The sequence below is a fragment of the Aspergillus lentulus genome, assembly GCF_001445615.1.
Source record: "Aspergillus lentulus DNA, contig: Alt12, strain: IFM 54703, whole genome shotgun sequence".
Taxonomy (NCBI): domain Eukaryota; kingdom Fungi; phylum Ascomycota; class Eurotiomycetes; order Eurotiales; family Aspergillaceae; genus Aspergillus; species Aspergillus lentulus.
In genome coordinates, this window is record NW_028322115.1 from 3,374,283 (window position 1) to 3,394,671 (window position 20,389).

The 20,389-nt window shown below is 50.1% G+C and overlaps 7 protein-coding genes across 7 annotated transcripts; 4 read left to right on the forward strand and 3 right to left on the reverse strand.

Annotated features, from left to right (window-relative positions):
- Nucleotides 1–52: 52 nt before the first annotated feature.
- ALT_7029 (EBP2 family rRNA-processing protein) lies at nucleotides 53–1,336 on the forward strand (the record flags this gene model as incomplete). Its single annotated transcript, XM_033558368.2, has 3 exons — nucleotides 53–226; nucleotides 294–972; nucleotides 1,038–1,336. The coding sequence occupies 3 exons, from the start codon at nucleotides 53–55 to the stop codon at nucleotides 1,334–1,336; spliced, it is 1,152 nt and encodes a 383-aa protein (XP_033414259.2).
- Nucleotides 1,337–1,851: 515 nt separating this feature from the next.
- ALT_7030 (uncharacterized protein) lies at nucleotides 1,852–4,047 on the reverse strand (the record flags this gene model as incomplete). Its single annotated transcript, XM_033558369.2, has 6 exons — nucleotides 1,852–1,875; nucleotides 1,929–1,995; nucleotides 2,073–3,184; nucleotides 3,243–3,401; nucleotides 3,464–3,729; nucleotides 3,843–4,047. The coding sequence occupies 6 exons, from the start codon at nucleotides 4,045–4,047 to the stop codon at nucleotides 1,852–1,854; spliced, it is 1,833 nt and encodes a 610-aa protein (XP_033414260.2).
- Nucleotides 4,048–4,563: 516 nt separating this feature from the next.
- ALT_7031 (pseudouridine synthase PUS4) lies at nucleotides 4,564–5,831 on the forward strand (the record flags this gene model as incomplete). Its single annotated transcript, XM_033558370.1, has 2 exons — nucleotides 4,564–4,597; nucleotides 4,654–5,831. 2 exons carry the CDS (start codon nucleotides 4,564–4,566, stop codon nucleotides 5,829–5,831), a joined length of 1,212 nt encoding a protein of 403 aa, XP_033414261.1.
- Nucleotides 5,832–6,551: 720 nt separating this feature from the next.
- On the reverse strand, nucleotides 6,552–10,185 carry ALT_7032 (uncharacterized protein; the record flags this gene model as incomplete). The annotated part of the gene is made up of 4 exons (XM_033558371.1): nucleotides 6,552–6,595; nucleotides 6,657–9,728; nucleotides 9,805–9,992; nucleotides 10,112–10,185. 4 exons carry the CDS (start codon nucleotides 10,183–10,185, stop codon nucleotides 6,552–6,554), a joined length of 3,378 nt encoding a protein of 1,125 aa, XP_033414262.1.
- A 1,543-nt stretch (nucleotides 10,186–11,728) lies between these two features.
- ALT_7033 (putative WD repeat-containing protein C3H5.08c) lies at nucleotides 11,729–16,807 on the forward strand (the record flags this gene model as incomplete). The annotated part of the gene is made up of 7 exons (XM_033558373.2): nucleotides 11,729–12,132; nucleotides 12,210–12,309; nucleotides 13,429–13,762; nucleotides 13,901–14,067; nucleotides 14,154–14,317; nucleotides 14,501–15,062; nucleotides 15,116–16,807. The coding sequence occupies 7 exons, from the start codon at nucleotides 11,729–11,731 to the stop codon at nucleotides 16,805–16,807; spliced, it is 3,423 nt and encodes a 1,140-aa protein (XP_033414264.2).
- A 538-nt stretch (nucleotides 16,808–17,345) lies between these two features.
- On the forward strand, nucleotides 17,346–17,957 carry ALT_7034 (SRP9/SRP21 family protein; the record flags this gene model as incomplete). The annotated part of the gene is made up of 2 exons (XM_033558374.2): nucleotides 17,346–17,417; nucleotides 17,529–17,957. 2 exons carry the CDS (start codon nucleotides 17,346–17,348, stop codon nucleotides 17,955–17,957), a joined length of 501 nt encoding a protein of 166 aa, XP_033414265.2.
- Nucleotides 17,958–18,658: 701 nt separating this feature from the next.
- ALT_7035 (ribonucleotide-diphosphate reductase subunit RNR2) lies at nucleotides 18,659–20,109 on the reverse strand (the record flags this gene model as incomplete). Its single annotated transcript, XM_033558375.2, has 4 exons — nucleotides 18,659–19,266; nucleotides 19,318–19,651; nucleotides 19,757–20,002; nucleotides 20,080–20,109. The coding sequence occupies 4 exons, from the start codon at nucleotides 20,107–20,109 to the stop codon at nucleotides 18,659–18,661; spliced, it is 1,218 nt and encodes a 405-aa protein (XP_033414266.1).
- Between the last annotated feature and the right edge of the window lie 280 nt (nucleotides 20,110–20,389).

The following is a 20,389-nucleotide window of genomic DNA, read 5'->3' on the forward strand; positions in this document are numbered from 1 at the left end:
CAGTCGAACATTCCTTTAAGCCTTTATCGTGATTTTCGCTTTCATAGAGAAAATGCCTAAACGCAGCAAGTTGCTCCAGGCTCTGGATGCTCACAAGGGCCGAGACTATGATGCAGAGAAGCAGAAGAAATTAGTCAAGGCCGCAGAGAAGAGAAAAGCGACAAAGACGACGAAATCAGGAGATGATGAGAATAAGGAAGAGGAGACTGTTGAAACAAATGGCAAGGTATGTTGGAGTCGCCACAGGAGCGTTGTAATCAAATTTGCTAAATCAATTGCTCGCGTGCGCACAGGCTGAGTCGGAGAATTTGAAATCCAAGAAGCGCAACGCTCCTGAAGATGAAGAAGAAGACGGATCAAGCGACAATGAGGATGAAGAGTCGGATAAAGAGGCTACTGGAGAAGCGGAAGACAACGAGGAAGACGAAGATGACGAGGAGGAGGGAGAAGAAGAAGAAGAAGAAGAAGACATTCCTCTATCCGACTTGTCCGAAGACGAAAGAGAGGATGTGGTTCCTCACCAGCGCCTCACGATCAACAACTCTGCTGCTATCAACGCATCTATTAAACGCATTTCGTTCATCACCACCCAGACACCGTTTTCAGAGCACAATTCCCTAGTCTCGAAAGAGCCGATCGAAGTCCCCGACCCCAACGACGACCTGAACCGAGAGTTGGCTTTCTACAAGGTTTGCCAGGCTGCCGCTTCAGAGGCACGTAGCCTGTTGAAGAAGGAGGGTGTTCCGTTCACTCGGCCTGGCGACTATTTTGCGGAGATGGTCAAGACCGACGAGCACATGAGCAAGATTAAGAAGAAGCTTTACGACGAAGCTGCTGCGAAGAAGGCTGCCGCGGAAGCCCGCAAGCAGCGGGATCTGAAGAAGTTTGGAAAGCAGGTGCAAGTTGCCAAGTTGCAACAGAGACAGAAGGAGAAGCGCGAGACACTCGAGAAGATCAATGAGCTGAAGAAGAGTATGTTACCCGTTCTTTTCACACAGGTTACTGAACAATTACTGACATGTTCTCTCATCAACTAGAGCGCAAGACTGATAAATCTGGCATTACGGACAATGACAACGATCTATTTGATATCGCCATCGAGGACTCTGGCAAATCCGACAGCCGCAAGCGTAGTCGCGGCAATGAGAGCGGCGGACCCTCACTGAAGCGCCAGAAGAAGAATGAAAAATACGGCTTCGGTGGTAAGAAACGGCACGCCAAGAGTGGTGACGCTATTTCTAGCGGAGACCTGCGTAACTTCTCGGTCAAGAAGATGAAGGGTGGCTCTAAGAGACCTGGGAAAAGTAAGAGAGCGGCGGCAAAGGGCAGGTCCTAAGGTAATGACCAGCTACTTTTGATTGTTCCACTTTTTCATTGTCTATTTGTCTTCGGCTGGGAACTCAAAAGCAGAGACTATTGTTTAGCGTTCAAAAAATTGTGTCTTCACTTGTCCTGTTAGATAGCTGTCCAGACAGAACTTGGACTTCCTGACCATCGGATGCCAAGTCCTCCATGTATGTATATTGATCCATCTCAGGCATGCCCTTCTTAAGGGAATAATCTTCTCGCTGCGTCTTATATTGTGATTTTGTATGGGATATATACCCTGCTTCCCCATGGATGCTAATTATTTCCACTTAGTATCGTTCGAAGAGCTCATGTCTATCAAAATATTCTTTGGTATCATTATCAATCAATCCACAACGCCGCGCTCATCTTCCGACACCCGAAATGCGTAGTTGCCTCCTTGTCAGACCTGCTATATCTTCGATGATGTATTAATCGCGCATGCGTCGTGTCCTTCATTAGAATGGATCTGTATTCAGTCCTTTTGTATGCAGACTCGTGGGCCTAATCATCGATGGGGTGATCGACCTACCAAGTCCAGTCAGCACCAGACTGTCGAAATGTAAGCGAATGATACTCACCCAGTAATAGTCGAACGGTTGCGTACTGCTCGAGCTCTCATTGCTGTCTGTTGGTGCCAACAGCAGTCTGGAGTCTAAAAAGTAGCATGTTTTAAGCATTTCACAACGGATCTTCTAGTCGATGATATGCAGCAGTTCTCTCACGACTCCGTTTGACCGTTGGCTCCGTTCTCTATGAGCGAAAGCCCAGCGTCAAGGTTTCCCATCTCCCGAATCCGTTCGAGAAGATTATCAACGCGTATATTAATATTCAACCTTTGTTCCGCAAAAACAAGGTCAAGTTTGGCCTTGGTGTCGTCTGCATGCGCTAAGGAATGATCTTGAATCAATTCTTTGCCTCTCTTCGTGCTACTCTTGTTGATCACCTTTCCACATCCTCGTACCTGGCAAGTCCATGTATCGGATGGCACATCGTCGGCATGAGTAATGTCTAAGCCAGCTGAGTCCTGGACCTGATCTGCGGCGGAAACGGAAGTATTTCGGCTTTGGAGAGTTTCCTGCAGAGGTGTTTTGTGTTGAGGCGTGGAGGCCGTGTCTGATAGAATGGAGCGAGTTCTTCGTTTTGCTCTTGTTGATAGCGGGTCCCGTATCAGATCATGACCACGGACTTTACTGGGGGTCTCAAATTCATCCATCCCGTCCTGATCTCCTTCTGACATATCTTCTGGGTCGATCGCAGTACTCCGCGTACGCTTGCCAATTTGCTTAGTGGAGAATGCGCTCGACTTCGGGCGAAGCACAGATTTGCGAACTAATCGTCTTCGTGGTCTGCGATTGTCTTCGTGTTCACTCTCTTCATCAGAGGACTCTTCTTCTCCAGAAGTCCGGGGACGCAACGGAGTAAGAGCGACCTGCTGAAGTTCATTCCTCTTTGACGCGGCCTTCAGCTCACGGTAGATAACCTTCCGTGACCAGTCAAAGTTCGGCGTCTTAGCTTCGTCCATCAGGCCCAGGATGATGTTGGCCCTCGATGAGATGAGATCTTGTGCATACTCGGGACTATCTATCTCGAACCGGCTCAAGAGGGTGGAGGCAAGTAAATCAAAATTGAGCTGACGTTTCGCCAAGTGTCCTGCCTCTTTCAACTCAAGAATCACCTGGTAAATTGCGTCTGCCTGCGTCTTTGAAATCACATTCGGATCAGGCACATGCGTTGACTCCTCCGAGACCTCATCAATGTCCTCGTCCTTGTCCTCGTCCATAGCTTCTCCATCTTGTTTTGACTCGTGCGAAGACCTAATCTCTTCAAAGTCCTCCTAATTTGTGATCATCAGCAAAGGAAATCATGATGATAGTACTGAGGAATCTGCTCACAGGAAACTTCTCGCACAAATGCTCGAAAAGGTGCGTTTTGGTCCATTCCACTTCCTCTTCACCCTTCAGCATCCGGGAGAGGAGGAAGTTGTGATGTTTGTAAAAGACTTCGGCGGAATCATCAGCGTCCTCGCAAATCCCATGTGTGTGGTTGACATACTAAAAGCACCGTGTAAGTGACTGACACCTATAGTCCATCAGAGCATGTAATCTGTACTCACCTCCTCACACAGGTACTTAACGCTTGGATTCCAATTCTTCCGTCTTCGTCCTTTCGGCTGGTGTCTGTCCGCTAAAAAATATAACAGATCAATGGCTTCGACCACATCATTGAACATTGGTCGGTAACCCCTCGCTGGCGATATGGAAAACCAGCCAGCACGGCCAGCAATCCAAACCCCAACCTCACCGTCGCTATGTTGGCCGTAGGCATAATGGGTCACATTGTCGATCACAATCCGTTTTGTAATATAATCAGGATCGAGAACTATCCGAAGAGATAAGATTCAAGTCAGCTTCTGTCTGAGGTAGACGAAGATTGTGGTACTTGTGAGAGGTACTATGTATAACAATTAAGGTTGTAACTCCAGTAATACGTACCTAGAGACTCTTGCTCCTCTTCCACCTCGTCCAAACAGCCCGTTACCTGAACAGGGTTGCTGGGAGATGCTGTAAGCAGATTGGCATATCGGGATTTGCCTGGCACCAGGACCCTGACTTCAGACAGACTGAACTCCTCCCAGTCGTTCTCGTCCGTAAGAGATGGGTCCCTGGCGGCCAGGACACTATCTTCTCGCGATGTCATGTCTCGGGGAGCAGCATGGTGTCTTGACTGATATGGAAAGGAATTAACAAAAGCTCCTTTAAAAGGCGAACGGAAATATTGAAGGACCAAGAAAGAAATCGAGTGAGGATGGTCAGAATGAAGTTCGATAGAGTCACTCGAGGCACCTTCCTTTGTCTGGCACAACCCACCCACCCCCGACAGATGGTAATTACCTGTAGTTTACGAAATTTGGGGTCATGGAACCTTGTAATTCTCCGGTATGCACGAAATAATTGTACCGTACCGTTTTGCTGAGCTATCTTCTTTATCGCACCGGGCAATGTTCTCTCTTTTTTGAAGAGTTGTTATCTGAGAAATGCATTTAAACTGCCAGCTAGCTCCATTGCATATTGATTGATCGCTACCATTTATTAAGGTAGGACATTCGTTGATCAAGCTTATTTGCCTGCCATCAGTCTTCCCAAACCATATTTAATTCCACCTCCCCCGCGACTGATGGGATTCCGTCCCGGCTTCAGATTATTTCGTACCACAATGTCTGGGGAAAAAATCTACGAAGGCGTCTTCGGTATGTGTTCTCATGCGCACCGGAGCACGGCAAGAAAGAGAGCTAATGTGCAACAGCCGTCCACAAGCCTCAAGGCGTCACCTCGGCCGATGTCATCCGAACCCTTCAGCACCATTTCAACCCCTCCAAACTCTTTAAGCCCTGGCTCGAAGAGGAGCGCGCGCGACGTAACAGAGAGAGTAGCTACCAGCGCAACAGGCGCCGCTCGAGGCGCCTGGACGTCAAGATCGGACATGGAGGTACCCTCGACCCATTGGCGACCGGCGTTCTAGTCACGGGTGTGGGCAAGGGTACGAAAAGCCTCAACGACTTCCTAGGCTGCACAAAGACATATGAAACGGTTGTGCTTTTCGGAGCTGAGACAGACACCTACGACAAGCTGGGGAAGATCGTCCGACGGGCCCCGTACGAGCATATCACTCGGGAGGCGGTTGAGAAGGCGCTCGAGCAGTTCAGAGGGAAGATCATGCAGCGTCCGCCTATCTTCTCGGCGCTGAAGGTCCAGGGGAAGAAGCTTTACGAGTATGCGCGGGAGGGCAAGGAGCCTCCTATTGAGATCCAGTCACGCCCCGTGGAAGTGAGCGATCTGCGCATTCTCGAGTGGTACGAGCCTGGCACCCACGAGTACGAGTGGCCCAAGGAAGAGGCTGCCGGAGAGGAGAAGGAAGTTGCGGAAAGGCTTCTGGCGAAAGATGATACCCTGCCCGTAGCTCCGTCTGCTGAGGCCGAAGTCACGGCCGAGGATAGCGGAGAACAGGAGACATCAACAGCTACAAAACGTAAGACACCGCCGCCTACTGAAGAGCCCACGAAAGATGACGTGGATGCCTCATCTGCCACCGATGCCGAGCTTGGCCCATCGGCGGCGAAGAGACAGAAGATCACCGCCAATGGCGACTCGGCGCCGGCGCAGGCTGAGCCCTCAGGTGGTTCCTCGGAAACAGTTACCACGCCTGCAAATGAACCCTCCCCTCAACCCCCTGCTGTGAAAATCACCATGACCGTCTCGTCTGGCTTCTACGTCCGCTCTTTGGCGCATGATCTGGGCAAGGCCCTCGGTAGCTGTGGTCTTATGAGCTCACTCATCCGAACGCGCCAAGCGGATTTCGAGCTGGAGTCTGACAAGGTTCTCGAATATAAAGATCTCGAAGCCGGTGAGGATGTTTGGGGTCCGAAAGTCAGACGATTCCTAGAAGAGTGGGAGAAGAAGAGAGCGGAAGCGAGCACCGAATAAGTCCATTTAGCATAGAACTTGGACACCATCTAAAAGTCTTCTATAACACTTCAGAATACCTGTGTACAATAGACAGCGTTGACCGATGTTTTCAACACGATGATTCTACTTGATGAGCTTTTCCTTGGTTTTCGCCTATTTGCAAATTCCGGGGTTTCTGGATAGCTTCAGTAAACCTGCACAGCCCTGCATAGTACCGGTACATGCTACTACCTGGCTTTTGTCTCAAGTCACGGTGGGAATCGGCTTCCCAAATTCCTCAGAAAGGGGATTTTGCAGGTCACTCGAAAATGATAGTAATCCGTTAAAGAGAGCCAATACGGTTGCGGGCTGCTTCAACCAAGAATGTGAGATGTAAGATTGCGAGGTCTAAGCCAATGGATTAAAGCACATTTACTAATCAAGAGGATCTACCTCTGCATCAAGCAGGAGATTATTCCATGCAATGGATCTATTTCATCAGATCATGCATCTCATCAGGTTCAAGAAATGGCTGGGTGAATGTCGCAAGGAAATAGGAAACGGTTGCAAGTCAGATTGTCAGACACAGTCGGCAGTTGAACAAAGGAGAACCGCTTTTGGCTGGGGTATACCGCTGAAAAAAAGCAATTTGGCAAAAGGACAGTGAAAAGAAAATCTAAAAAGAAATGCGGCCAACAGGCATGATTTTAGAAGGACAGAACAGATGATAGAAAGTAGTCTATGCGGTAAACGAGAATATCAGGGCAGTGACTGCTGATGAGCACTGTGAGCGTCAACGAGTGCTGTCGTATGTTAGCTCTCTGTAGCCTGAAGAATGTAACAAGTGCATTATTAACGACTTACTTTGGAGCACAAAGGCTTGTCCTTGTCGGGATTCACAGGCGCACTGGAGGGTGCTGCCGTTCAAGAAGTCAAGCAAAATGCTGTTAGGCAGTTCTTGACGATCTTCATCCGGTATACATGGTGTTCTGAACTCAGTCAGATGGTACCGCTTGATCATGTTGCGGCTGCTTGAATCGACATTTCCAGGGGTCAATATCAGATATCCTTTGTCATCGATCCGAATGAACCGGCGCTTCCAGAGGAGGGTGTCAGGGAACTGAACATTGACCTCGCCGACATCGATTGCCGCGGTGCTCACGCTAGCCTTCGGCTTCTCAGCAGCAGTCCGTCCGCTCTCTTCTTCCTTGACGGAAGGACTGAATGCCCCAATGACGCTCTTCTTTGAATTTGACGTTATCGATGACATGCGGCGTAAGAGTCGAGAAGCGCGAGAGGCCCTCTTCTCCTCAGGGGACGAAGATAAATCGCTGGTCGACTTCGACAAACCGGCCTCTTCCTTTTTCGAGACAGAGGAGATAGACAATGTGCTCTCAGATCGCGACACCGAAGCGGCCCGAGACTGGTGTCCAGAAGTCGCAGAAGACGAAGACATACTACGTTCTTCTGATTTGGTAATCGGCGGTTCAAGAGGCCCACGTTCAACGGTCAAAGGACTAGCTTGGAGATTGAGAACGCCCGAGTCTGGAAGGTCTGGGTTTGAATCGCTAGGGGCATTGGTTCCGTCGCGGACTATCCGAGCAGTCACCGAGATTGAACTCGTAGTGCATGCAGCATTCGTACTAGGTTGTGAGTCGCGACGTTTGACGCTAGGGGCTCGGGAGAAAGCTTCTGGAGTATAAGAGCCATGCCGGGAAATTGAGCCTGCGTCTGAATTGCCCCCACTTAACGACACAGAGGCTCGCTTTCGAAGAGCTTCGAAAGAAGAGGACGCAGTAGGTGGAGCTAGGTTCAAGCCCGAGTTCGATGATGTTTCACGGCTGTTTGAAAACTTCTCCAGAGCTTTGATGCGCTTTGAGATTCCTGAAGATACATTGATCTTCTTGGCCACGAGCACAGGACCTGTTGCGCTATCCATGTCTCCACAAGGACCAGAGACGGATCTGTCCCCGGAGAGTGACTGCATATTGTAAAATTGATGTCCCAGGGCGCTCGGGTTCGAAACTGCCCGCGAATTCTTCCAAGCATGAGAGCTTATGTGGTCATTGTTATTTGGGTAGACAGGCGACAACGGCGACTTTCCGACCGAAACAGGCTTCGCTTCCTCGACAGTGGCGCTTTTCAGTTCTTCCATGAAGGAATCATCCGAAAGGAGGTTTTCGTCATCAGAATAGTCTGGGGTGGGCACCTGAATAGGCTCGAGCTGAGGTTTACGCTTGTCTTTTCGAGTATTCACGTTCTTCGAATCCGTATTCGAGGGCTCAGGGATCAAGTCATTCTGCGGCTCGGCGGGATAAGGTGCTATTACCGTCGCTTCGGGGGTGGAGCTCGACCGTGAATTGGAGGTTGGCGAGTCGGGAATAGGAATGGATTGGGGAAGGGTTGAATCGGCCGGGTCGGTCACTGTTAAAGCCACGTCCAGGCCAGTAACAGGATAATTTTCCGGATGTGAAGGAGCGGGAACAATTTCTTGGTTTTTCTCTGTTGCAGCTTTTTCAGAGTCTTGGGGTGGGACGTGGATGTCGGCGCTAGGCAAGCCGGGGCCACTTTTAGTGTCGTTGTCAACGGACACGGTTAAGTCTCTGTCGGTAGCGTCCGCTTCAATTTCCGGGGGTACTTGAGATGCCTGTGACCGGGCTGTCTCCGATGGTTCTTCTGGATTGGCTGTAAAGGCGTTGTCTGAGTTCAGAAGAGACTGATTGGGAAGCCGTTCGTCATCGAAGTTGGCGACCTCCATACCCACGGCGGAATCGGGTTTTGTGGAGTCGGACGTAGCAAGCTTTTCGGCAGGCGCAAGCTTTTCCTCAGAAAGTGCGATTGGTCCAGGCATAATGGAAAGCTGCATTTTAGGACAAGGCTCTTTGCTATGTTCGGTCACCGCTGCAGTTTCTTGATCATGCTTCGACTTGTGATCAGCCTGACCAATGTTCTCCTTATTCTCGTCAACATCGGTCAATCTTCCATCTTTCACCTTTCGATCCCTTTTGCTCTCCGCCGCACGCTTTTCCATTTGAGTTTTTCGCAGCTGGAGAGCTTTCATCAGCCGTTCCTTTTCGTTTGAGGTGCCGCACGAAGAGAGAGCACTCAATGATTTAGCACCCGGTGACAGCTGAGGCCGTGAAATCGGCATTGACAATGGTGGGACCAACAATGGCGGGACAGGGGGAGCTGTTCGGCTGGACACAGATGCCACTGGGCTTCCTTGAGAACGGGGCCGATTTGGGCTCGGGTTGCCTTTCCGTAGCGAAGATGTCCTAACACCGGCCGGTAAAGAGGCTACTGGCCGCTGCTCGGCGTTTCGAGACAGGTTACCTGCCGTGCGAGGACGCCCGCTCCCGTCTACTGAAGGTCGAGGACCACGCTTGACTTTCGGGGTGTACGTACTCGCACGCTCCAGGTCCCTGAGCGACGGTCTGACCGACTGTATAGACCTCCGCGATTCGGATGGTGCGTAGGATATGTCATCCTCAAGTCTTCTTCGTGAAGCGGGGCGTTCGGATCTACTATCCCAGGAGATAGAGACTTGATCACTCGCTTGGGAATCCTGAGGGCTCTTTGCGACGAGGGGCGATTCGTCGCCAATGGGGGTTTCTCGAGCGTTCGAAGTGACCGATGGGGGCACTATGGTAGCGTCGGATACATGGCTGGTTGACCTCTGTCGATTGTCCGGATGTGGAAATGGGGCCTGCGTCTCGTCCTTGGTCGTATTGGTTTCCTCTGCATCTTCAGCAATTTCCATCAGCCTGCGACGGCGGAGGGAGCTTGAAGAGGAGGTGATAGAACCTGAGGCAGCATGTAACAAGCACGCAGAAGACAGTGCACTCTCGGTAAGATCTGCTGACTTTGCGAAGGAGAATACAGTATCATGGGGTGAGAACTTGTCCAAGATTGACTGAAACTGCACTGTGGTTCGGGCTACACACAAGACCGCGTCAGCGAGATCATAGGTTGGCGGGAAAAGAGCACACAATGGAGCCAGGGTGGAAAGTACCTTGTATAAGCCTCGAGAGACCCTCTGGCAGGTAGCTCAGCACCACCTTTCTCCGCCGATATTGTAAGAAACCGTAGAGAGGGGAGATTTCTTCATAGCTGTCGATCGCACTCCGCACATCTTGCACCCCGCCTGTTCCTCGCTCAAGCAGAGTTATCTCATCCCTTGATACGTAACGGAGAAGAAACCTAAATGACATGAGGCAATTAGTGTCAGCTCGCATAGATAAAAGCGCGAACTATTATCAATCCACAGCCACGCGACGCAATTGCAACCGATCGAAATTCATTGACGAAAGTGAACTAACCATCCTCCCGCTTCGGCCAGAGCGCTCTGGTAGGCTTCGATGACAGCGGGATTATCTAGGCCATTAAGAGACATGACGGGAACCGCATTGGGAGCGGGTATCCGGTTCAAATGTCAAAATGGAGAGATAGACAAGAAAGACGAATCGTTAATTCCTGCAAGGAGGGGTTGTTCAATGAGAGAGAGTAGATAGAGATCAAAAGGAAGGAGGACTGCAGTCGGCTTTGGCGAACAGATGGTGAAGACTTAAAACGAATGTGCGAAAAAGAAGACACGCGTGCAGATCGAGGCCCTGCCCAGATCAGGCACTGCCACCTAAAGAGTCGAAATCCGTCGCTATCGAGGGATTGACAGGATGAAAGAGGGACTTGACGCCGTTGACGGAGATGTATCTACCTCACGAACCTCTCAGGAGTTCAGGGGCACTCCTAGTGGAGGACTAGCTGCCTCCACTTTCAGAGATAGGGACGGGTCGAATTATCCCCACGTTCCTTGGCCCGCTGGCAATTCGATCCGAGGCAGGGAAAATTACAGGTATTCGGTCAGGTACATGGCCAGGTACCAAGTGCAAGTGGTGAGGTCAGGGCCAGGTACGGACTATCAATAGAAGATCCCAAGAATCAAAGACAAAGCATCAGAGGATTCCAAAAGATTCACAGCAGGAGATATTCTCATTGTGACTGGGCAATCAGTAACCAAGCGATGGCTTTATGGACAAGGCAATTCGGTCAACTGCAGACAAACTTTTTGTGTTTGATAGTTACCTGTATTGTTTGGAGGAACTATAATCTATATCTTATTATCAACCAAGGTGCGGACTATTAGATATTTCTCAATAGTATTAATGCTCCAGCTGAGGTATTATGACTACGGTCTGTGCAGTTGCCATGCCCTTGTTATCCTTAGTCTACCCCTCAGAGACCCGTAACCCAAGTATATCTATCATCAGATTTTTGCTGCTTGAGATACTTCGAATGTTTAGGACATAAATACTCTGTATTCATATGATAGTCCTTTAAAAATGATGAACTCGCAAGGCGATATAGACTGTTCATCAGTTGAACAAAAAAGGATATTGTCATTCTTTTCAGACCTATACGAAGCCTGGATAGGCAGAAGAAGTGATAGTTATATCTCCACATTTTCATGCAAGCACAGATCGGCCATTACATGCATGGAAGGGCCCTAAAGTTCGTTACAATCAGGACAATCGGCGATGTCAACTTTCTTGGTTCCGAGATTCTCGTCGCGGGCGACAGGGCAGCCCCTAAGGTATTCAATAACCTTACTTCCAGATAAGCTTGTGACGGATAGAGTAGATAGAAATGTCAATCCAACATTCCAATCGACGTCAGTCTGAATCAATCCATCTTCAATATCTCTCTAAATGGCCGATATTTTCAGCCACCCACCTCTATCATAAACTCAATCCATCCTGGAGCTCTCCGCCACCGTCAGCAGTAACAACCGCTCGGAGACTCCCGATGCGGGGTGGATATTAGTCCCAGTATTTATCATCAGAGCGACCCTCCAACTCCCTTCCCTATTCATATCACGATCCGGATTATTATTCGCATAGGTACCGGCGGAGGTGTTGAAAGCTGCAACGTCGATCATCATGTCTTCCAGTCTTCCTCCAATCTCATCACTACCATCTCTACCACAGGATGACCAATTCAGAGCTCTCGATACCCTCTTTGAGCCATCTCCAGAACTCCACACGCTGATGGCTCCGGTCCTATCCAACCAAACTTTCTCCTCGTATAACAGTCTCATCGATGCAGTAGGCGGCCGGATGTCTGCACTCTCCCCCAAAAATTCTCCCACCGACGATAATATTCTCACGGGAATCTTGGGGTCGCACCCTCGCCTTGGACGGCCTAAAGCTGCAGATACACAACATATGAGCGAGCTCAGTAAGAGAGAGCAGGCCAATCTGAATACAGGGGCAGAAGAACAAGCGGAGAAATTGAGGCTACTCAATGTCCAATATGAGGAGAGATTTCCGGGACTCAGATTTGTGTATGTGCTTTGTCGAAAGTATCAGCATTCAATGCCTTCTGTATGCTGACCGTATGTCTCCCGATGACTTGACCTAGAACGTTTGTCAATGGAAGAAGCAGAGACGTCATCATGGAGGAAATGCGCCAGAGGATTGAAAGAGGCGATATCGAGCGAGAAAGACAAGAGACCATCCAGGTGAGTGCCTTTGGTCGACCACATTAACAGGTAACGAGCGGCCAGCTAATTCTGGCATGGATTGACAGGCAATGTGTGATATAGCCAAAGATCGAGCTAGAAAACTGGAACAGTCATCCTTGGATTGAGCTTGTGTATCATCTTTGAACCAATAGATCCGAATGAGAACATGAGAACAGAGTCACGATGGATTCAGTCCTTAAAACCTGATGCTCTTCTTGAGGATGTTGTCTTCGCAAAGCAATGGATGTGCGACAACCTGTGCGACGGTTTGATCTATTTTGGAATAGCCAATGACACAGTCTCTGAGGCTGCTTCCAGAAAAGCCTCGAATAAGTTTAATGTTTGTAATAATCCGGGTCTGTCCCGCGCCTGGACTTTAGTCTTGGATAGTGTGATAATCGTGAAAATGCTAGTTTCTGGAGAAGCGTCTGCCTATGTCTGTCAAAGAGAGCCCATCCCCTGCGTGTAAAGGACTCCATCTACGGAGTATAGGGACGGCTTGGTGGTTGCCGTGCACATCCGACACTATCCAAGTTTGTCTAATGAGACTTCCCTTGGGTGTATAGTTGGACAGATTATGCTTAGTTGCTGCCACGACTCGTCTTAGCCTATTATTACTCTGTACGGAGTAGATAGACCCTGATCCATCTGCCACAGCGTTCCTCTCGCCATGTTCTGTCACAGTATGGTTCGTTCTCATGACAGGAATCAATAATAACGGTAATTGGTCCACTTGTTCTAGACCAGCCAAACCCGGAGATTCTTCATTCGCTCAGTTAGTTGCTTTGTGTGTAAGCTCTACCATGACCATGGATCCCATCATTATTAGAATTGAAAAGTATGGAACTGCCAGATTCCTCCAACCGAGAAGATAAAAGGCACTACTATGATGTCCCGCTTTTGATGTCATCCATCCTGGTTTAAGCCCTCATCCGAATATTGCCGTCCACTTCCTTTTCATTCAATCACACTAAACACAAAAGGAGGATGGGCCAGAGTAATGATAATCTATCATGGCCACTTAACTAATCTATCTAAGTATAGTTACTATTCTTATCAATTATTCATCATCCTTGGTAGCTACTGGTTAACATGACCCTGCTCCAAGTTTCCTAGAGCCCTGTCAATTCTCTTCTTGGCCTCTTCTACGACCTCTCCACCCAGCTGTACACCGGCAGGAATTTTCCCATACATCGTACCGGTCTCTATCTAAATTCCACATGCGCTATTACGAGCCTCAAGCTCACTATGGCGGAGGGTTCGCAGGAGACGGACGATCAAAGGGTCCAGGTGCCGCGGGCTTCGACAGCCCCCACGTTGCCCGCAATCATCACCACCACCGCGAGCAGTCGCAAGGAAGGCCAACGCAATGACGATAACAGCAATAAGAATGATAGTCCCAGTGTCGCGACACCAGGACTCTTAAGGACTTCACAGTCTTTCCCTGTCGGTATGCGCAACTCTTTTAAGGACTGGTCATTCAAACAAATCAGCCCCGTTCGTTCCGGCTCCCGTGATTTATCACCAATGATTCTGTAATGTGTCACCCGCTGATGGTTATTTGCTTTTCTCGCGGACTTCATGATAGGTTCTGTCGCGTCCGATAATGCATCAGGCTCAAGCGCAAATCAGCAAGATACGAAAAAGAATGCCCGATCATCAATTCAGAGTAATGCCTATGGCAGAAATTCCATTTCCTCCCCGACGCTCTACGGGCCCAGCGCAGATTCGAGCGCGATCGATCCGCTGTCGCAAGTGAGTTTCTTCGCATTCCCGACCTTACAATACAATGTCGTGCAGAATAAAAGCATTGAGGACTTATGCGCTACTGGCGAACTTAGCATATCATTAAGCGCACCAATACCGAACGATCGATTCCTCTGAAACTCCTAGGAAGAGCATCATATGAAGCGGAAGCTGGCGGAACGAACGACTACTCTCCAGCTGAGCAGGGCTCGATCCTGGGGGATCCTGTATTGCGCCAGAAGCCTCCCAAAGAGAAAAAGTACGTGCCACATGTCTCGTTCAGTTCGGTTTTCAACAGGTCATTGTCTTTCAATCGTCCTCCAGCATATCCTCCCCTGTCAGCTGCACCCCTAAATCCATCCTCTTCCTCTCCAACAACGAAGCTCGTCACTGCTCTCCGAACAATTACTTGATAATAACGAGGCATATTGGCGATTCACAGGAAAGGAGTATCGTTCCTCAGTCGGATAATCGGAGGCAAAAAGAAAGAGAATCTATCTGAAGCAGAGGACGATGTCTCGGAACCGGACACCTTCCGCATGGATGCCAACGCCGCGGCACAACCGATAGGCTTCTTTCCCAAGTTTCCCCCTCCACCAAAGTACATCAGGGTGAAGGCATACTACAAGAAAGACAAAACGTTCAGTAGGGTCTTTCTCGCGCAGGAATTGACTGACACAGAGGCACCCTCGAACAACTCGGTAAAGGATGCAATGGGATCGACGACAGGCACCCTAAGCGGCGGCAATACTGGGAAAGCAATATGGGCGTTATCATTCTCGAAAGACGGCAAGTATCTAGCGGCAGCAGGTCAAGACAGGAGGGTGCGCGTTTGGGCCGTCATTGCCTCACCGGATGATCGTAAAGAGGAAGGACTCGGTGAAGTCGACGAAGCTCAAGACGGGAACGAGCCTCCGCGGCTGAAGGCGCCTGTCTTTAGGACCAAGCCGATCCAAGTGTACGAAGGTCACACGGGAAGCGTGCTGGACCTGAGTTGGAGTAAGGTACGAGTCTCACATCGAAGAGGTATATAATGTGATCTGACGCGGGTGATCAGAATAACTTTCTATTGTCTTCCTCAATGGACAAGACTGTCCGCCTGTGGCATGTGTCAAGGTCGGAGTGTCTCTGCTGCTTTCAGCACAGTGATTTTGTTACTTCTATCCAGTTCCACCCCCGTGACGATCGGTTCTTCCTTGCAGGGTCTCTCGACACTAAACTCCGTCTCTGGAGCATTCCGGACAAAAGCGTGGCGTTCGTCGCGGCGGTCCCGGATATGATCACATCGGTCGCTTTCACCCCTGATGGTAGGCACTCAATTGCCGGTTGCCTCAATGGTATGTGCAACATATACGACACGGATGGGTTGAAGGCGGTTGGGCAGATACACGTCCGATCAGCGCGAGGCCGCAACGCCAAGGGCAGTAAGATAACAGGCATTGATACTATTACGTTACCTCCCGGCGACCCCAACGGTGAGGTAAAGCTCCTGATCACGAGTAACGATTCACGGATACGACAGTACAACTTTAGGGATAGGACACTGGAGGCGAAATATCGCGGCAACGAGAACACATGCAGTCAGATCCGTGCCTCCTTTAGTGACGACGGCAAACATATCATTTGCGGGAGTGAAGATCGCCGGGCATATGTTTGGCCTACGGGTGCCGTGGAGAAGGACTTCGATAAGCGTGCTGTTGAAGTTTTTGAAACACGGTCCGCTATTGTCACCGCAGCTGTAATGGCTCCGTCGAAGACAAAGCAGGTCTTGGGCTTTTCCGACGACCCAGTGTACGACATCTGCAACCCACCACCGGTGACCTTGGTGAGCGCCGCAGAGAAGGAAAATGTTCGCCAAAATCGCAACTCCGACATTGGCAAGCTGGCGCAGGAATCCCCATCATATCTCTCCCGTTCAACGCACCCTGAAGGCAATATCATCATCGTCGCCGATTATTCGGGCAAGATCAGAGTTCTGCGGCAAGACTGCGCATTCCAAAAGCGCCGCTACGAGAATTGGGACACCCATTCCACCTTTTCCAGGAGACTGTTGCGCCGGTCCAATTCAGCTCGCCATAGCATTTCGTCTTCAATCGGGAAGGAGTCATCTCACAAGACACCTTCAGAGCGCATTCTCTCTTGGCGCAACTCGGTCATAGGGCACGACACAGCGAAGCGGGAAGGCTCCCGTCATGGAACGAGGACTCGGAGTCCGTCTCCCCACAAGTCTATACCCGATGTCTCACGTTACTCAAGTCCAGTGCGTCAATTTTCAGGCGGAGCACCGGCCGATTCTCTCTCGCTCACTGTGTCTCCACCGCCATCTGCATACAAGTCGTCCTTTGACAGTCGACGGTCCAGTGTAGAAGCCTCGAAGCGGAACGCTGAGAACGTCGGAATGGCCCCGACCGCGAGGACAATAGTCGCCAAGGGAAAGGATAAGGACAACCCTTTGTGGCTACAGGGCCAACATAGTTATGCATTCTGGAACAAGATCGCCCATGATGCGCTGGCAGCGCAGAACAAAACCCCATCTCAGTCACGGGATTCGAATAGGTTATCTGTTCCGGGACGCAAATTCAGTACGGGCAGCGCTTTGAGCAGTGATTACGGCTCCTCCAACGGAGAGGGGGACGAGGGAGACGTGCTCAGATGTGATAACTGCCAAGGGACGAACTTTCGAGCAACCAAGTCGCGGACTGGGAAGCAGAAATTGATCTGCGTGCGCTGTCATCGACCTATCGACTAAGCACGGATGGGGCTTATCTACCTGCATTTTTTACATATGTCCTTCTATTTCCTAGATTAGTATTTCGCATTTTGGGTGTCACTTGTCTATTTTGGGTTCAAATCTGCAGGGGCCGTTGTATTTAGCAGCTTGTACAGTACACGAGATGATGATGGACGATCATAACGGATGACGCATGACGGGATGTTTCTTTTGGCATGAACTTGAGGTGTACAAAATTCATTATGAATGTGTCCCAGACACTTGGTTAATCAAACCTTGGTGCAAGACCGTGTTCAGTTTGGACGCTTAGGTTTCCTGTCCAGTTGGCTGCCTTGCCAAGCCTCGACCACAGCGAAATGAAATGAAATTGTTCTCCAACTCCACGTTGTCAAGTGTCCGCAGTTCGTACTCCACCTCCAGCTCAATTGCATCCACCATAAACGAAATCTCCAGCAGTCAGCCATTAGGCACACTTCTGCATCTGGAACCCCTCACAAACAGTCTAGCCATCGCGCGCAGAATTCCGAGAAAGAGAAGAAATCAACCCTCAGGCAAGATGCCATACCTACCCACAAGCCAGGCCTTCCTGGAACAATCCGCTCTACTGCTTGAAGCATACCCAGAGACTGTACGTCAAGACCAGGAGGATCTTACCTCATGCAATGGATTCCTCAAAATTCCCTACGAATGAGCCAAACCTCAAGTGACCGTGACTGACCCTCCAACGCAAACCGCGCAGACCCGCGTCACAACAAAATACGGCTTCCCTTCACAACGACTTTCAGCACAGAAAAAGCCCTCCTCGACACCAAACCCCGAGACGACAGACTCCCCGGCCCCAACTGCCGCCAACCCTGTCGCAGTCCTCACCCTGAAAACATACAACCCAACCGCAGGCATCTGCCTGAAGTACCGCACGAATAAAGCCGCGGAGGTCGGCCGACTGGTGACCAGTCTGGGGAAGTTGGCGGGCGGTGCGAACGCCGCGGGGCTGGGGCTCTCGGCTCCGCCGCCGACGACGACTGCTTCTGTTTCTGCTGCCGCGGATGTGGAGATGACGGATGCTCCGGCGGTAGTCGAGGAGGCTGCGAGTGCGAATGCGAGCAAGACAGATACGGGTGCTAAGGGTGGGAAATCGAAGAAGAAAGGCGGGAAGGGGAAGAGGTGATGAGTAGCAGAGCGGACGAGCGTATTTGAACGAGGGATGAAGGGTGTCCGTCACCAGATACTGCACCGATGATGACTACTGTGGCCTGCCAAGTGGTGCTGTTCCCTGTTTCACCTCTGATCGATCGATCTGAGACGTGATGTAGACTGTCGGAGCAGCTGTGACGATGAGAGCAGCTTGTTCTGGTTTCGTACGTGTGAACTGAGACTCCGTCGAGGCGCATCAGCAGGATTACAACCGACAGCACTCGAGGAAGATCGAAGACAGAGGGTTCATGACTTGCATAACGAAGCGGATCTGGAGCATGTGTGAATCATTCATTATCAGCAGACTACATATTCCAAGAAGGTTTGGGTTCCAAGTCAGTCGAAGAATTAAAAAAATTCTGTCAAAATATCCAAGGGGAATGTATAGTGCTATCCTTTCTAACTAAATACATTGCATCCGTCCATACACTCATTATATGCCGAACATTTTCTGAATGGCGGAGCGGAAGACTCATAATACAGACACTCAAAGAAAAATTCCGCCAGTTCCTAACGCCGTGCCCATGCGTAGCCATCAAAAATAGAAATATCATAAATCAATAACGAAGGTGAGCAAACGAGACAATTATCTTCATATCAAATGGCAGGCGCCAGAGACCCTCCCAAGGGTCCCGAACATGGCACACAGCTGGGTATAAGTCGTTCAGTGTTGGTTTAGAAGTCCTCGTCAAAGCTGAGACCTCCATCGTTGGCGTCCTTTGCAGTGTCCTGGCTAGCATCCTTCTTGGTGCTGGCCATGACACCGGCCTTCTGGTAGTCACCAACACGCTTCTCAAAGAAGTTGGTCTTTCCTGCAAGCGAGATACTTTCCATGAAGTCGAAGGGGTTGGGAGAGTTGTAGTACTTCTTGTTTCCGAGGGCGACCAACAGCCGATCAGCAACGAACTCAATGTACTGGCACATCAGCTTAGAGTTCATGCCTAGGAGAGCAACAGGAAGAGCGTCTGTCAAGAACTCCTGTTCGATGGCCACAGCCTCAACGATAATATCCTCAACAACCTTCTTGTCGGGGCGATGGTTCAAGTGAGAGAACAGAAGGCAAGCAAAGTCCGTGTGCAATCCCTCGTCACGAGAGATGAGCTCGTTGGAGAAAGTAAGACCAGGCATCAATCCACGCTTCTTCAGCCAGAAGATGGAAGCAAAAGATCCAGAGAAGAAAATTCCCTCCACAGCAGCGAAGGCCACAAGACGCTGAGCAAAAGTAGATTCCTTATCCGAAATCCATCTCATGGCCCACTGGGCCTTCTTGGCGATACAAGGAACTGGAGGAAATTAGTGACTGGTCTAAAGAGAGGAAAGAGACAACAGCATACTGGTATCAATGGCATCAAAAAGGTAGGTCCGCTGCTTAGGCTCCTTGATGTACGTATCAATCAGCAAGGAGTATGTCTCCGAATGAATGTTCTCGATCATGATCTGGAAGCCGTAGAAGCATCGAGCCTCAGGCACCTGCACCTCATTGCTGAAGCGCTCCAGCAGGTTCTCATTGACGATACCGTCCGAGGCAGCGAAGAAGGCAAGGACATGAGAGATGAAGTAACGCTCATCGTCATTCAGGCGGTTGTTCCAGTCGTGCAGATCTTTGGAGAGATCAATCTCCTCGGCGGTCCAGAAGGAAGCCTCGGCTTTCTTGTACATTTGCCAAATCTGCGTTGGAGAAGCAGGGCATATCAGCAAACAATGCACACATAGGAAGGACATGGCGCGGAGAAAACCACTTTACGCGTGACGCGTTGTGGACGTGGCACTCACCTCATGATACTTGATTGGGAAGAGTACGAAGCGATGAGGGTTCTCTTGAAGCAGTGGTTCATTTGCCTCGAGTTCCTTTACACTCTGAGCAACTTTAGAAGCTTCCGTAGGCTTTTCTGCAATCTTTTCGGTCGGCGCGTCGGCGAGGGCGGTGGACGACGGCGCGTTCTCCTTGCCCACAACTCCGAAGTTGAGCTTCTTCACAGGTGAATCGCTCATCTTAAGGTTCTCGAGAGAGGATGCAGCCTACAGGAAAGCAATGTTAGTGTATGGTGTTGCTGTGACGCGTCTGCAGTAGGAGGCAAGGAAGTGACATCAGGTACCTGCTTGGAAGGAGTAACTTGCGCAGCCATTTCGTGGAGTGTCTGATGCAATGTGAGGGAAAATATCGAGACAAATTGATCACACAGACACAACAAAAAGCTTCTAGATTGGGCCGAGAAGATGGAATGGAGAGGAAGTAGCTGCTGGGAAGGAGGAAGAGCCGGCAGAAATACTTGCTTAAGACGAGGCAGGGTGATCCTTAGCGCGACGGGCTAAGTCACGTCGCACGTGATTTGGCGCGCTTTTTGAACCCAGTGGCTGGCGGAAAATCCATTATTACGTATTTTGGTGTTTTGGTGTCGCGTCTGC